The 13,811-nt window shown below is 43.1% G+C and overlaps 1 protein-coding gene across 1 annotated transcript in view; it reads left to right on the top strand.

The window, feature by feature from the left end:
* CCDC167 (coiled-coil domain containing 167) overlaps positions 1-13,811 on the top strand; it is a 31,534-nt gene that overhangs the window by 14,544 nt on the left and 3,179 nt on the right. Inside the window, exons 2-3 of the mRNA XM_083497236.1 lie at positions 2,541-2,635; positions 4,993-5,045. Of these exons, the coding sequence (XP_083353362.1) occupies positions 2,541-2,635; positions 4,993-5,045 (148 nt within the window). The remainder of the gene's footprint in view (positions 1-2,540; positions 2,636-4,992; positions 5,046-13,811) is intronic.

Below are 13,811 nucleotides of genomic sequence, written 5' to 3'. Positions count from 1 at the left end.
CCTGTTCAATCCCTGGCAACTCCAATTTAAAACATGTCAGGCTTCAGGGCTGGGAAAGGCCTCGTTGCCTGAGACCTGGGGGAGCAGCTGCCATTCTGAGTAGACAGCACTGGCTTAGATGGGTCCCCTGGTTTGACAGCATGAAAAGTTGCTTCCTATGTTCCGCAAAGAGCACATTGTTTCTGCCAGATACTAATGGAATCTCTTTCCTGATGCTTTACCCGTAGGGTGGCAAAACAGATTTCCCCTGGGCTCGGAATGAGATGCGGGGGGGGGGGGGGATTCCCCAAGGCACTTTTCCCTTAAGGGGCCTCCTTTGTTCAGACCTCATTCTTCCCATACTCCTAAGTCCTTCATCACCTGTTCCCTTTCACTTCAGCTGCTCCCTCTCCCTCTCTTGTCTCTCCACTTTACTGGAAAATAAATTAGCAGACTAATTAGATGACTATCTTAAGCAGCCAGCAGTTGCTTCCTGCCGCAACTCCAGCTGAATGCAAGATGATCATGGCAGTTAGAAGTATCCGCTTGGGACTCGGAATTGCCCAAGTTAATCTGCTTGCCTCACCTGGGGCAAGTCACTGGGCCACTTTCCATTTTCTGGAAGACATGGCTGCATTAAGATATAAATAGCCTCAAATGTGCCTTATTTCCTGGAGAAAATTCAAGGAGTTGTACATCTACATTCCAAAGGTTTGCTCCAGCTGCCTTTCCCCCCCTAAGTGTTGGCTATGAATGTTCATTTGCTCATCTTAAGCCAGTGGGTGTGATGTTAAATCTTAACATGGGAAGTAGCTCTTTAAGTAGCTCCTTCCTTGGAGGTTTTTAAGCAGAGGTTGGGTGGCCATTTGTCTTGGATGCTTTAGCTGAGATTCCTGCATTGCAGGGAGTTGGACTAGATGGCCCTCAGGGTCCCTTCCAACTCTACAATTCTATGATCTCCATACAGGTGTGTGGGTGTGATTGCTTCTGAAGTGCAACGAGAGTACTTATTTTGCTAAAAAGAAATGACTTGAGAAGCAGACATTTGTGTCCCAATCTGTACTGGTGGCAAATGAATACTCTTGCCCTGATTCTGCTCTAGTCACACACAACTCATGGTCCATGGAAAAGAATGTTTATTTCTCATTTATGTCAAACGTCAGGCCAGCCTGGACGATCATCCCAATGCAGACCCAGATATGCACTGCCATCAGTTCTTGTTGTTTAGTCATTTAGTCGTGTCCGACTCTTCGTGACCCCATGGACCAGAGCACGCCAGGCACTCCCGTCTTCCACTGCCTCCTGCAGTTTGCTCAGGCTCATTGGTAGCTATGAGAACACTGTCCAACCATCTCGTCCTCTGTCGTCCCCTTCTCCTTGTGCCCTCCATCTTTCCCATCATCAGGGTCTTTTCCAGGGAGTCTTCTCTTCTCATGAGGTGGCCGAAGTATTGGAGCCTCAGCGCCATCAGTTCTGTCTTTGTGCAAACCTGCTTCTTTATGCCTTGTTCCCCCTTGCTGGATTGGGATCTGTTCTTGCTAGATAAGGAATGGTGTCTTCTGTGTTTCTTACAGAGCAATTATCAGTGTAATACAAAGCATCACTTAGTGTAACTTTTTTTTTAAAAGCTACAGATGACATTTTAATGCCAATCTCAGGTTGAGTTTTATTGGGAATTGGGCATCTTAAGTGACCTTTTGCGAACCTGTCCCTTGATACTGCAATTTTTGGAATATTTTGCTAAGGGGGGGGGCACTTTTCCCAGTACTGGAGACCCACCATAAAGCAAGCTTACCCTGCTGTTCAGGTATCCTCTGCCTAAGTGTCTCTCTGCCACATTTGTAAAAGGAGGATTTTGCGGTTCCTGTTACTGGAGACTAACCTCATGTGCCAGTTAGTGTCTCTAAAGCCCTGATCGGCAACCAACTTCATTGCAGGCCCATTTGCAGGAAGGGATGCTGAGTAGAGCTTCACCACCAGATTGCTGGCTGAGGTTCCCTTCAGATCTAATACAACCTATTTTAAAACAGCTGCACAGTTCAATTCCAGGCCCAATTCAAGGAGCTTACGTTATATTGGAAGCCCTGAACAACTCAGGCTCAAATACCTGAAAAGACTACTTCCTTCCCTACAGACCCTCTTGGGTGTCAAGATTGGCAGAGGGTGTCTGCTTGGCACTGTGGGTGGTGTGGCAGCCCAGGAGAAGGCATTCATTCTCTGCAGCAGCCCCTAAGTTGGGGAATTTTCTCTTCTCACAAAGGTGTGTCCACAAAGCACCTTCAAGATACAGCTTTTGGTGAATGCTGAAGGTGAACCTCTTTGCCCTGCTTTTGACACTAGAGATGTGTGTTTTTAGGGGGCGAGTAGCAACCAAGAGGCTCTGCCTGTTGCTTTAACAGCCTGGGAATACAATCTGCAGCTGTCTCTCCTGCTTCTTTCTGTTGGAGGGTGGGACAGCTGAAACATTTTTCAAGTCTCCAGGCAAACCCAAGGTGGGCATTTTGAGCGGTTGGTGAAGAGTCTAGTCATTCATTCTTGGTGTTGTTTTATGTGTGTTTCAGATAGATACCCTGGAGGAGAAGCTGACCCAGTGCAGAGAGAACTTGGAAGAGTTGGATTTTAAGCTACGGAGAGAAGAACTGACTCCTGAGGGAAGGTACTAGTGGGAATTCAAAGAGCTCATTCATACATCATGGAACTGCAAGTGTCTGTTGCTCATGCAAACCACTGGTGGGCGAAGTTTGCTGAGACAGAGCAGAGATTTAATGAGATCCCCCAGCTACAGTTTGCTCTGAAAAGGAGACAATTTTGAACAAACTGAAGCCTGCCCTTTGCTGCTTTTTGTTTGTGGTGTAGCCTGTGCAGATGCACTCTGAGCCTCAATATGCTCTTAATTTATCACCTTTCCTTGATAAATTCTTTTTGGACCACCCAGAGAATCTTGGGCCAGAAGGAGGGGGATGGCAGCAAACAAGAGGAGGGACTGGCTAGTTTGGATGCTTATGAACAAATTGCTAAGAGGTTGGCTCCATTTCTTTCTGATCCTCAAAGCCCTCAATGCAATTTTGCCAGCCTTTTGTCTTCTACAGTAGCCATTCAACAGCTGCTTTAGAATTGGCTAGATTTCTCCCCACCCTGGCTGGTGTCTCTCTTTCTTCCTCCTTTGACGTACTTCTAAGAGTCCTTCTCCGCATGCCCTTCCCAACATGAACACATTCTGTGCTCTTCCCTTAACTCGCTCTGCAGTCTACTTTGGCTCTATTTACACCCTGTCTCATGCTTTACTCTCTGGGGGAAACAAACCCTATTAGGCCCCCTGCCTTCCCCAACTACACCACAGGGCTTGCTCGGAACCAGCAGCCAATTTGCTGGTGTCTCTTTATTTCTAGCCACACAGTGGTTGCTGCATGTCTTCTCCGCTGTTATTGGAACCGTACTGTTGCTGCAGGTGCTACTTTCAGGCAATTTGTTTTGTTCTTGTGCTTTAAACTATGGATTAATTAATCATGTTGTGCAGCTAACAATGCAAAGCTGTAGATTTGTTCCCCTTCTTAGAAGATGTGCTGTGGAAAAGCAGTGCAGCTGTTCAGTAAGGGCTTCTACTAGATTCAGGCAAGATGACCTAATGTGGGGAAACAGATGCGCTTATGTCCCTTGAACATGCAAGACTCTGCAATTTTCTGCTCAGAAGTGGCAGATTGGAAACTTCATCTGGGATGAAGCAGTCAGGATTTCTGACTGAGATGAGTAGACTTGGAAAGAAAGGGCAATAATATTTCCTTGAGAGAGATCCTCCTCTGAGGATGTATTTATTTTCTAATGAGGAAATGTGTGTATTTAAGCACTCTTTTGGGAGGCAACCAGGAGTTGCATGCTGTTGAGTAGCTGGAATGGCATGGAAACAAGTGGGGAGGCTAAATTCTGCATCCAGTGCAGAAATGCAGCTCTCTGTCCTTCCTCTGCCAACTGTCAGCAGGCTAGTTACTTTTGTGGGGTTATTTACAAAAGTCTGATTTAACCTCCCCCAGTTTGTTAGAGGCCTGTGGAAGGGAGCTGACTTGAGGGTAACTCACAGGCAGCAGATAAGGTAAACCAGTATCTGCACTATACTGTAGATCAGTGTTTCTCAACGTTGGGTCCCCCCTGTTGTTGGACTACAACTCCCATCATCCCTAGCTAGCAGAACCAGTGGTATCTTTTCTAGGGCAGATCTCTTTGTGATTTGTCACGGAGTGGCAAGGGCTTCCGCCGCTCAACGATTCAACAGTAGCAAAACCTAAAAAGCTTTCCCACTGGAATTTGATTGCTGAAAAACAACAATTGGAGAACAGTCAGCAAGAAGGATTTATGAGCTTCCTTCTTTTACTGATCACAAATTCCTGATCTGACCAGGTACTTTATACCTAGCGTAAGCCTGCCTGTCTAAGCTACCAGTGGCACGTAAAGGTTCTAGCAGAAATAAAGTAGATCCCACAAGCCTGAAGTCTGGCCACCCCGGAATATACTTGAGACCTGCAGATGGGGGAGTCACATGATGGAAGTCCCTGCATTTAAAACAAACAAAACAGGCTAGGCTAGAGCCCTCCTCCCTGCCATGTCAGTTTTTGCATGGAGAGCCAGTGCGGTGTAATGGTTAAGAGTGCTGGACTATGACCTGGGAGAGCAGGGTTTGACTCTCCAGTCAGCCCTCAACTCACTGGGTGACCCTGGGCCAGTCACCATCTCTTAGCGTAACCTACCTCACAGGGTTGCTGTGAGGATGAACAGGAGTGGAGTGGGGAACCATGCACACCACTTTTGAGTCCCTTGGAAGAAAACATGGTATGTAAATGTAATAAAAATAATCATATGAGTGGTGCCCACCTGTAGTGATACAGTCCAGACACAGTTTGTGATAACCACAGAGGCCTTAAAGTCTAGGTGCCAGAGTACCTTCTCAGCCAGCCGTGGGGAAGATTTTATTTCACTGCACAACTTTCAGAATATCTAATAATCATTCTCACATATTTGCAGAAAGTCACTGGAAAGAGAGAGAAATCTGCTAGCAACCAAAGCTGAAAATTATGGTAAGGAATGAGTAACTTTAGAAACTGCTTTCCCCAAAGACATACCATTAATTCACAGGCTCATGAGAGGGAGGAGTTGTGAAACTAAAGTAATTCATTCAACTGCCCATACACTCATGGAAAACTGTTTTTTTAATGCAGAGATCATAAATGCCTTCCGAAACAGAGTTCAAGCACTCCTTGCCAGAATTTATGTATTGGAATTCTGCAGTAAACCCCCTAATTTTTGCAAGAATATACATTTCCATTTAAACAGTGTAAATTTTAAGGATGTTGACTATTTCAGCTTGAAAAGGTAAAATGAGAGCAGAAAAGCAATGGGTAAATAAAAACAGGGCAAGTGGATCATAAAACAGGTTGCGTTTGGGGGGTTGAGGTGGAGAATGGCTGCAGATAAATGATGTTTGCTTGCCTAGGGTTACCTAGCAAATGCATGGCCGAGGTTAGATTTGAAGCAGGTACTTCCTGTCTCCCGGCTCAGACACTCCCAACCCACTACACTGCTCCGGGGGAAAAGTTACTCTAAACTCAAGTGTAGCTTGGACCTTTTGCAGGTGTTGTTCCTCTTAACTTTAGTGTCTACTGTTCACTGAATGCCACTAATGCATTTTAACCTCTTTTCCAAGGTGATTTTGATTTTTAGAATTTGCTGAACGTATCACACACAAATACACTTAAAAATCTGCATCATTCAAAGAGAGAATTTCCCTGAAATGGAGCCTTATAAAGCCAAGGTTATTAATTAACCTTCTTTCAGACACAGTAAGGCCAAATCCTACACACCCTGAAAGAAATCCTGCTTTTTACTAATAGGAATGCAAAACAATTTGTCAGATCGCGACATTTCTCTTGTTCACTGAGAGAGCCGATAGCTTCGTTAACCATTTTGCTGCCTTGGCTGATATATGATGTAATTCTTCAGGCCTTGATTTGTTTGGTGTACAAAAGAGGAAGCAATTTTGCAATTGCTAGACAAGTTCTGGGTGCCCCCTGGTGAAAAAATAAAGGTTGCTTGCACTCCCATTAAATACGTTCTGCATCAAATGCAGAGTAGCCTCTTGATAAGAAGATGGCCCTTATGGAGTCGCTTTTGTGGGATTTCTGAAGAAGGGTGGGAATGTACATGCACCAGAAATAATGGGGGGGGGATGGGGCAGGGGGGCAGAGTTTGGATAAGGCCTTTGGTCAAGAAGGCTCTGGCCATTTAGCAGCACAGTGACTGTTCATTTCAGACTGTGGTTGTAAACCCTGCCTCATGTAGGCCCATGGTCCAGCATCTTGGGGCAAAAAGGAAATGACATGAATAGCTGCAAGGAAAGGCTAATTGTGTTAACAGTCTAATTGTGAGAAACAAAGATTGCCATCCCCACTTAAAAGCCCTGGCACCAAGGAATATGGTTATTGGTAGCTGGGAAAGGAACCAAAGTATCTTCATTCCCTTATTTGCCCCCACATCAGGAAAACTCAATTCCCTGAGCACCCAGTCCTTAGTATTCCATGATTGCATTTCCTCAAGTAGTGCATACATTGAAATTGCTGCATGTATGATATCATGTTGACAGCAAGAGTGGCTATGGGCCATATCAGCACTGGGGCTGAGTGACATACTTCCTTCCTATAGTTTTTTTTTCCAATGTGATTTTTAAAAATGTCTAGCTTCTTGGCTAGAGATGGAGGGTTTCTGACCGTACTTCTAGGGCCTTTTAAAATACAAGAAAGCAGACTTCCGGTTAGCGCCATCGTCTAATGGCGGGTTTCCCTCGGTGCTCCTGAGGGAGATCTGCTTCGCGGGTTCGGGTCTCGCAGCTACGGCGAAGCGGGGACCCCTAAGAATTACAGGCACGAAGCCTGTGAACCGGAGACTCGGCGGGCACCTTTGCGCCCCCCCCGAAGTTGCGAAAGAGCCTTTTTAAAGGCTCCGGAGCGGCAGCGGGTGTGTGGCGCGGTGCTGAGAGTCGCTTGTACCCAGCCTGCGAAGTGAAGCCGCGTCGCCATTGACGGAGAGCGCTGACTTCTTCCTTCAATTTGGATCTAAAAGAGACTACTATCCGTGAGTAGGAGAAGGACAATATAATTTGAATTCGGAGCTAAATAATTGAATTCGGACACTGAGACGGGAAAGGATTAAAAGGAAGTCTGCCTTCCCGCTCTGCAGCAAGATCAAAGCAGAGGACTATTAAGCTTTAACTTTGAAGTTTTTTTTTTTTTTGGAATAAGAGATCCATCGTGTTAGAGACTGAGACCTTCCCCCCACGGGCAGGAGTGGGGGGAAAGAAAGACATTGAGTTGGAATCCTGCCTGTTTGTTAAAACTATTGACAATATATTGCAGTATCTTGACTCCGGAACGGACTGCCGGAGAAAGAAAGCCGGCTGTGAACTGTGGCAACAAAGTAATGAGGTGTTTCAAATTGAGAGACATTCTTTAAGTACGAAGATACACTTTCTCTGGAATTGTGAGGATTAAGTGGACTTTGTTTCAATCCGGTGAAACTAACATTGTGGTCCTTTGCAAAGACTTGGAAACTTGTGGGACTTTTCTTTTTAAAAGAAAATCCTCCATATTAGAACTGCACGGACAGTAATAGATATTTTCGCCCCCTGGAGGAGATTTGGTTGGTTTCAGCAACAAGTGAAGTTTAGTCTGCTGAATTACTGGGAAAGAGAATTCGGACTGTGGGAATGACCTTGGCTCTAAGATAGTGGTATGGCAAATGAGCAAGACAAAGGAGAGCCACAGGAGAAAACTCTGAGATCTGGCAGACAATACAAAATTGACACATTTATGAAAAGAAGGGCTTCTGCATCTGGGCCATCTGGAGCAAGTGCTAACCCACAGGAAAAGACAAAAGTCATGTCCGAGGAAGCACTTTCGAAAGCACTGAGTAAAATCAATGAATCTTTGGACCAGTTAAAAAAGCAAGGAGCGGAAACAAGTAAACAAGTTGCTGAAACAAATAAGACTGTTGCTGAGATATCAGGGAAAATAGACTTAAATACTAAAAGTATAATTGATTTGGGAAATAAAGTTAACACCAACACAGAATCAATTGGGAAATTACTTGAGGAAGCATCAACTACTCGAAAGATTGCTGAAGAGGCCAAAGAAATTGCAACGGCTACTGACGAAAAATTTTCCCCGGTTTTTAGGAAATTGGGAGAACATGATTTGGCATTGTCCATGATTGAAATGCAGAGGAAGGAGAGGAATCTTAGGATCCGGGCAATACCTGAGAGTGAAGGAGATAACTTAGTGGAATTTCTAACAAAAGAGTTCTCCGATTTCTGGAAACAGGAACTGGAACAAGAAGAATTTAAGATAGAGAGTGCATTCAGATTGGGCGCAAGACAAAGAAAGAACAAAGTAAGAGACTGTCTGGTAACGCTAAGATCTAGAGAAGAGAGAGATAAAATTTTGAATCTGCACTACCAAAGAACTTTGCGAATTGAAGATTCCTTTGTGGAAATTTTTAAAGATATCCCTAAACATATTCTGGATGCAAGAAGTCAATACAAAGATTTAGTGATACTACTGAAAAAGAACAGCGTGCCCTTCAGGTGGGAATACCCTCAAGGCCTTTCCTTTAAGTACAAAGGGAAAAAAAGGAAAATAAAGACTGTAGAGGAGAAAGATAAATTTCTAGAGCAACACGAAGAGGATCTCTATAAAGGGGCGGAATCAGGACAAGACTACCCAGGAGGAGGAATTTTGGACAAAGGCAAGCCACGGTTGAGAGGGACACCACCAACAGAGGAAGAAGAGCAACTTGGGGCAGTAGGAGGAGAAGATAAATAATCCCATCATGGCATTGCGACTGTTAAGCTGGAATTGTAACGGTTTGAACATCCCCCGGAAAAGAAAAAGTGTCTTCCACATTTTGAAAAAAGAACAATTGGACTTGATATGTTTACAGGAGACACATGTGACGAGGTCACACAGGAAATTACTTATAAATAAAAGACTGGGTCAAGAATTTATCTCCTCAGATAAGGTAAAGAAGAGAGGAGTGGTGATTTATGTAAAGGAAAAATGGCAACCGAAATTGATTTTCAAAGATGACCACGGAAGATATATAGCTGTTGAAATTCAAGTTCAAGGAGAAAAATTTTTGATTGTGGGAATCTATGCACCAAATGAGGGGAAAGTGGAATTCTTTAAGACACTTCATGAGGCTTTGATGGACTTTATGGACTTAAATTTAATTTTGATGGGAGACATGAATGGAGTTGTTTCAACCAATATGGACAAATCTCAAAGACAGATAGTTACTAAAGAGGGAAGACTACCAAAAATCTTTTTTGAAATGACTGACAATATGGATTTAGTGGACATTTGGAGGATAAAACACCCACTTGAAAGAGAGGGAACCTTCTTTTCGGAAGCTAAAATGACTTGGACACGAATTGACCAAATTTGGATAACTAGAGGAACGGCGCCAAGGATAAAAAAAGTGGAAATCTGCCCAAAAACTTGTTCCGACCATAACGCGGTAAAGATGGTAATGAACTTAACAACAACTGGTACCTTCAGATGGAGGATGAATGACACTTTGTTTAGGGATGAGGAATTTTGTAAGAAGGCTATGAAAACTTTGAAGGACTATTTTGAAATTAACATGAGGACCAATGTAGAAAAAAGAATAATCTGGGACGCAAGTAAAGCAGTCATGAGAGGATTTTTGATACAACAGAATGTAATTAAAAAGAAAAGCCAGAATGAGAGGAAAGAAAGAATCCTGGAAAAAATAAGAGATGGAGAAAAGAAATTAAGATCAAAACCAAAATCACAGGATATTTTGAAAGAAATTAAATTATATCAGACACAATATATGGAGCTGACAAATCAAGAAATAGAATGGAAAATTAAGCAAATGAGACAAAAGACTTTTGAATCAGCGGATAAATGTGGGAAACTGCTGGCTTGGCAAATAAAGAAGAGACAAAAACTAAATACAGTTACACATCTAGAAGTGGAAGGAAGGATCATCTATAAACCAACAGAAATTAGAGATTGCTTCCAGAGATATTTTAGTCAACTGTATAAACAAGGTCCTCAGAGTGATGCAGAAATAGAACTGTTTTTGGAAAAAAACGGACTGAGAAAGATTTCAAAGGAAAACAAAGAAATCCTGAATCACAGAATAACAGAACAAGAAATAGAAGGTGCCATTCAAAAGATGACATTGGGTAAATCTCCAGGACCGGACGGGCTTACTTCCAGATATTATAAGACTCTGAAGGAGGGATTAATACAGCCTTTGATGGAAGTTTGTAATGAGATTTTGGAGGGAAAAAAGGCACCTGACACGTGGAAAGAGGCATTCATCACACTTATACCAAAGACAGAGACGGAAAAGACTCAACTTAAAAACTACCGCCCTATTTCCCTACTAAATGTGGATTACAAAATTTTTGCAGACATTTTAGCAAAAAGGTTGAAAATAGTTTTGATGGAGGAGATTCATAGAGATCAGGCAGGCTTTCTACCGAGAAGACACTTATCAGACAATGTAAGGAACATAGTAGATATCTTGGAAATGCTAGAACTGAACATTAATACTAAAGCAGTCCTGATATTTGTGGATGCTGAGAAAGCCTTTGATAATATATCTTGGGATTTCATGATGAAGAATCTCCGGGGGATGGGGGTAGGTCAAGGGTTTCAAAACGGTATAGGTGCGATATATTCTGAACAAAAAGCAAAACTTATTGTAAATAACGTGGTTACAGATGAACTAAAGATAGAAAAAGGGACACGTCAGGGGTGCCCAATCTCTCCATTGCTTTTTATATCGGTCCTGGAGGTGCTGTTGAACATGATTAGGAAGGACCAATTGGTCAAAGGTGTACAGGTCGGAGCGAAACATTATAAACTGAAAGCATTTGCAGATGATCTAGTACTTACTTTACAAGAGCCTGAATCTAGTACAAAAAGAGTTTTAGAGCTAATTCAAGACTTTGGTCAGGTTGCAGGATTTAAGCTGAATAAATCAAAAACGAAAGTATTGGGAAAAAATCTAACATCATTGGAAAAAGAAAGGTTCCAGAATGAGACAGGGTTAACTGTGGTTAAGAAAGTGAAATATTTGGGTGTTAACATGACTTCAAGAAATTTGAATTTGTTTAAAGATAATTATGATAAATGTTGGAATGAAATCAAGAAAGATTTAGAAATTTGGTCAAATATGAAGCTTTCCTTGTTGGGTCGAATAGCAGTTATAAAGATGAATGTGTTACCTAGAATGTTGTTTTTGTTTCAAACTTTGCAAATATTGGACAAGATGGATTGTTTCAAGAAGTGGCAGAAAGATATTGCTAAATTTGTCTGGCAGGGCAAAAAGCCAAGAATAAAATTTAAGATACTAACTGATATAAAAGAAAGGGGCGGATTTGCCCTGCCAGACTTAAAACTTTACTATGAATCAGCAGCTTTTTGCTGGTTGAAAGAATGGCTCCTTCTTGAGAATACGGACATTCTGGATTTGGAAGGGTACAACAATAGGTATGGGTGGCATGCATATCTTTGGTACGACAAGGTTAAAGCGCATAAAGGGTTTAAAAACCACATTGTCAGGAAAGCACTATACAATGTTTGGACTAGATATAAAGATTTATTGGAAAGTAAAACTCCAAGGTGGCTGTCACCGGTGGAGGCAAAGGCTTTTAAAAAAGTTAATATGGAGGCCAAATGGCCAAGATATGGAGAAATTTTGGAACAAGAAGGAGATAGATGGAAATTGCAAAGCTTTGAAAAACTAAAAGAGAAAGTGAGAGATTGGTTTCAGTATTGTCAAATAATGGAAGTGTTTAAAACAGATAGAAAAATTGGCTTCCAGGTGGAAAAATCAAAATTAGAGACACAGTTGCTAGAACCCAGCACTAAGAATTTGTCAAGAATGTATAGCTTGCTGTTGGAATGGAATACACAAGATGAAGTGGTTAAGTCTGCAATGATTAAATGGGCACAGGATATTGGTCACAATATTTTGTTTGCTGACTGGGAAAGGTTGTGGACCACAGGTATGAAATTCACGGCGTGTAATGCCTTAAGAGAGAACATTATGAAAATGATATACAGGTGATATACAAGCTCACTCTCTCTGCTTGTGGTCAGGAAAGCCCCTGATAATTGCTTCATTAGCCCACTATCTATCCTCCGCTCTTTAGGTTGTGCTGCCACCTGCTGGCTTGTTGTAAATCTCATTTGCTCCAGAGCTCTCGCCCACCCTCTGGATTTGAAAATAACCTCAGGACCAGGTCTATCAGAAAGCCACTTCACACATTGCACTGCACAAAGTTGTACATCTAAAGGTTGAAATGGGCATGCGTGCACATGGTAGCATGCAAGTAAACTTTTTAAGGGAGCTGTACTTGGCTGCAGTTATTCCCTTTTTATATTTTAATGGAAACCTTATCAACAGGTGAAATGGGTCTGTGGTGTTAGAAAGGACGCAATGAGATCATGTGGCCCAGCTTCCAGGACCAAGTTGTTCCACTATTATCCATGATAGATTCCTGAGAGACTCTTAGAAAACCTCAGAGGAAAGACATTTCACCACCTCCCTGCCACAGAACACAACTGGAAAATTCCTCCCAATGTCTGATCTAAAATATTTCTCTGCCTTCCTGGTGCAGTTGATCATGTTTCTAAATAGCCAGCATGCACGGTTGGTCAGTGAAGGGAGCAGTGCCCCATAACAGCACCATAGGTGCAGTGAGAACTAGCCTCCAGTCAAGGGCTGAAGACCTTTCCGCCCCATTTTAATGCAATGGGCTCGTCTCAGTTAAAGCTGTCTCCCTGGGGAGCTAGCAAATACAAAGGGACATCCGCCTGAGCTGTCGTATTAACACCTGAAACTTCCCATTAAAATTATACTCCTCTGGCAGTCGCACGCCGAGCTGCGCTCTGACCTCTGCCGCCGCTGCAGTCAGCGACAATGATTCTGTTGTCAAATAAGCAGTCGCTATGGTCTAACCTCTCGCAGAAATTACAAAAGCGCCGAAATTGCCTCTGAAGAGGCTTGATTGCTGTGTAGCAGCCCAAGGTTGGTGTAGCAAGGCAGCTGCGGCACAGCTATTGAGTAGGCTCTCAATTAAACTGGAGCTAGCTTTCTTTATGTTACACTCACACCCCACCTTTCCTCCAAGGAATTTAGGGCAGAATACCTCATCTTCACAACCACCCCACGAGGCAGTGCTAGGCTGAGACATTGCCTGGACCCTCAGGTCTAGGAATGGCTAAGATGGGAACAGTTGCATAGAAGCTGGCAAGCAACATAAATTCCCCTGGAACCCTCCGCCTTCTTTAGCCAAACAGCTGGGGCCACAGATGGGCAAAGCCAGAGACAAAACTGGGAGAAGCAATGAATGCAACTCCTGCCTTTGCACAGTAGGCTACATTCTAGCCACACAAAATTCACATCACCATCCAGGCAGCATTCCAGCTAAGACATTGGCGCAGGATCAGCAAGATGCACAGTCTGACTAGAGCCACATCGAGAGGGTTGCATCCAGTCCCTCAGACCGCAGTTTCTCATCCCATAATTCAAACTAGTCATATAGTTAGGCAGAGAGGCACTTTCCTGCCTCGACCAGTAATTCCTTTTGAAGCAGCAGGTTTCCACTGGCTCAGTACATTCAATGACACAGAGGTGGATTGAAGTAAAATGTTTGTACATGTCAGTAAAACCAGCTCATATGTCGCCATGTAATTGTTTTAGGACTTACACAGAGTTACACAGAGTTACACAGAGCTCTTCTGCAAGCA

The sequence above is a fragment of the Podarcis liolepis genome (assembly GCF_965112155.1).
Source record: "Podarcis liolepis genome assembly, chromosome: 3".
NCBI classification, from domain to species: Eukaryota; Metazoa; Chordata; class Lepidosauria; order Squamata; family Lacertidae; genus Podarcis; species Podarcis liolepis.
This window is presented reverse-complemented; position numbering and strand designations above follow the sequence as displayed.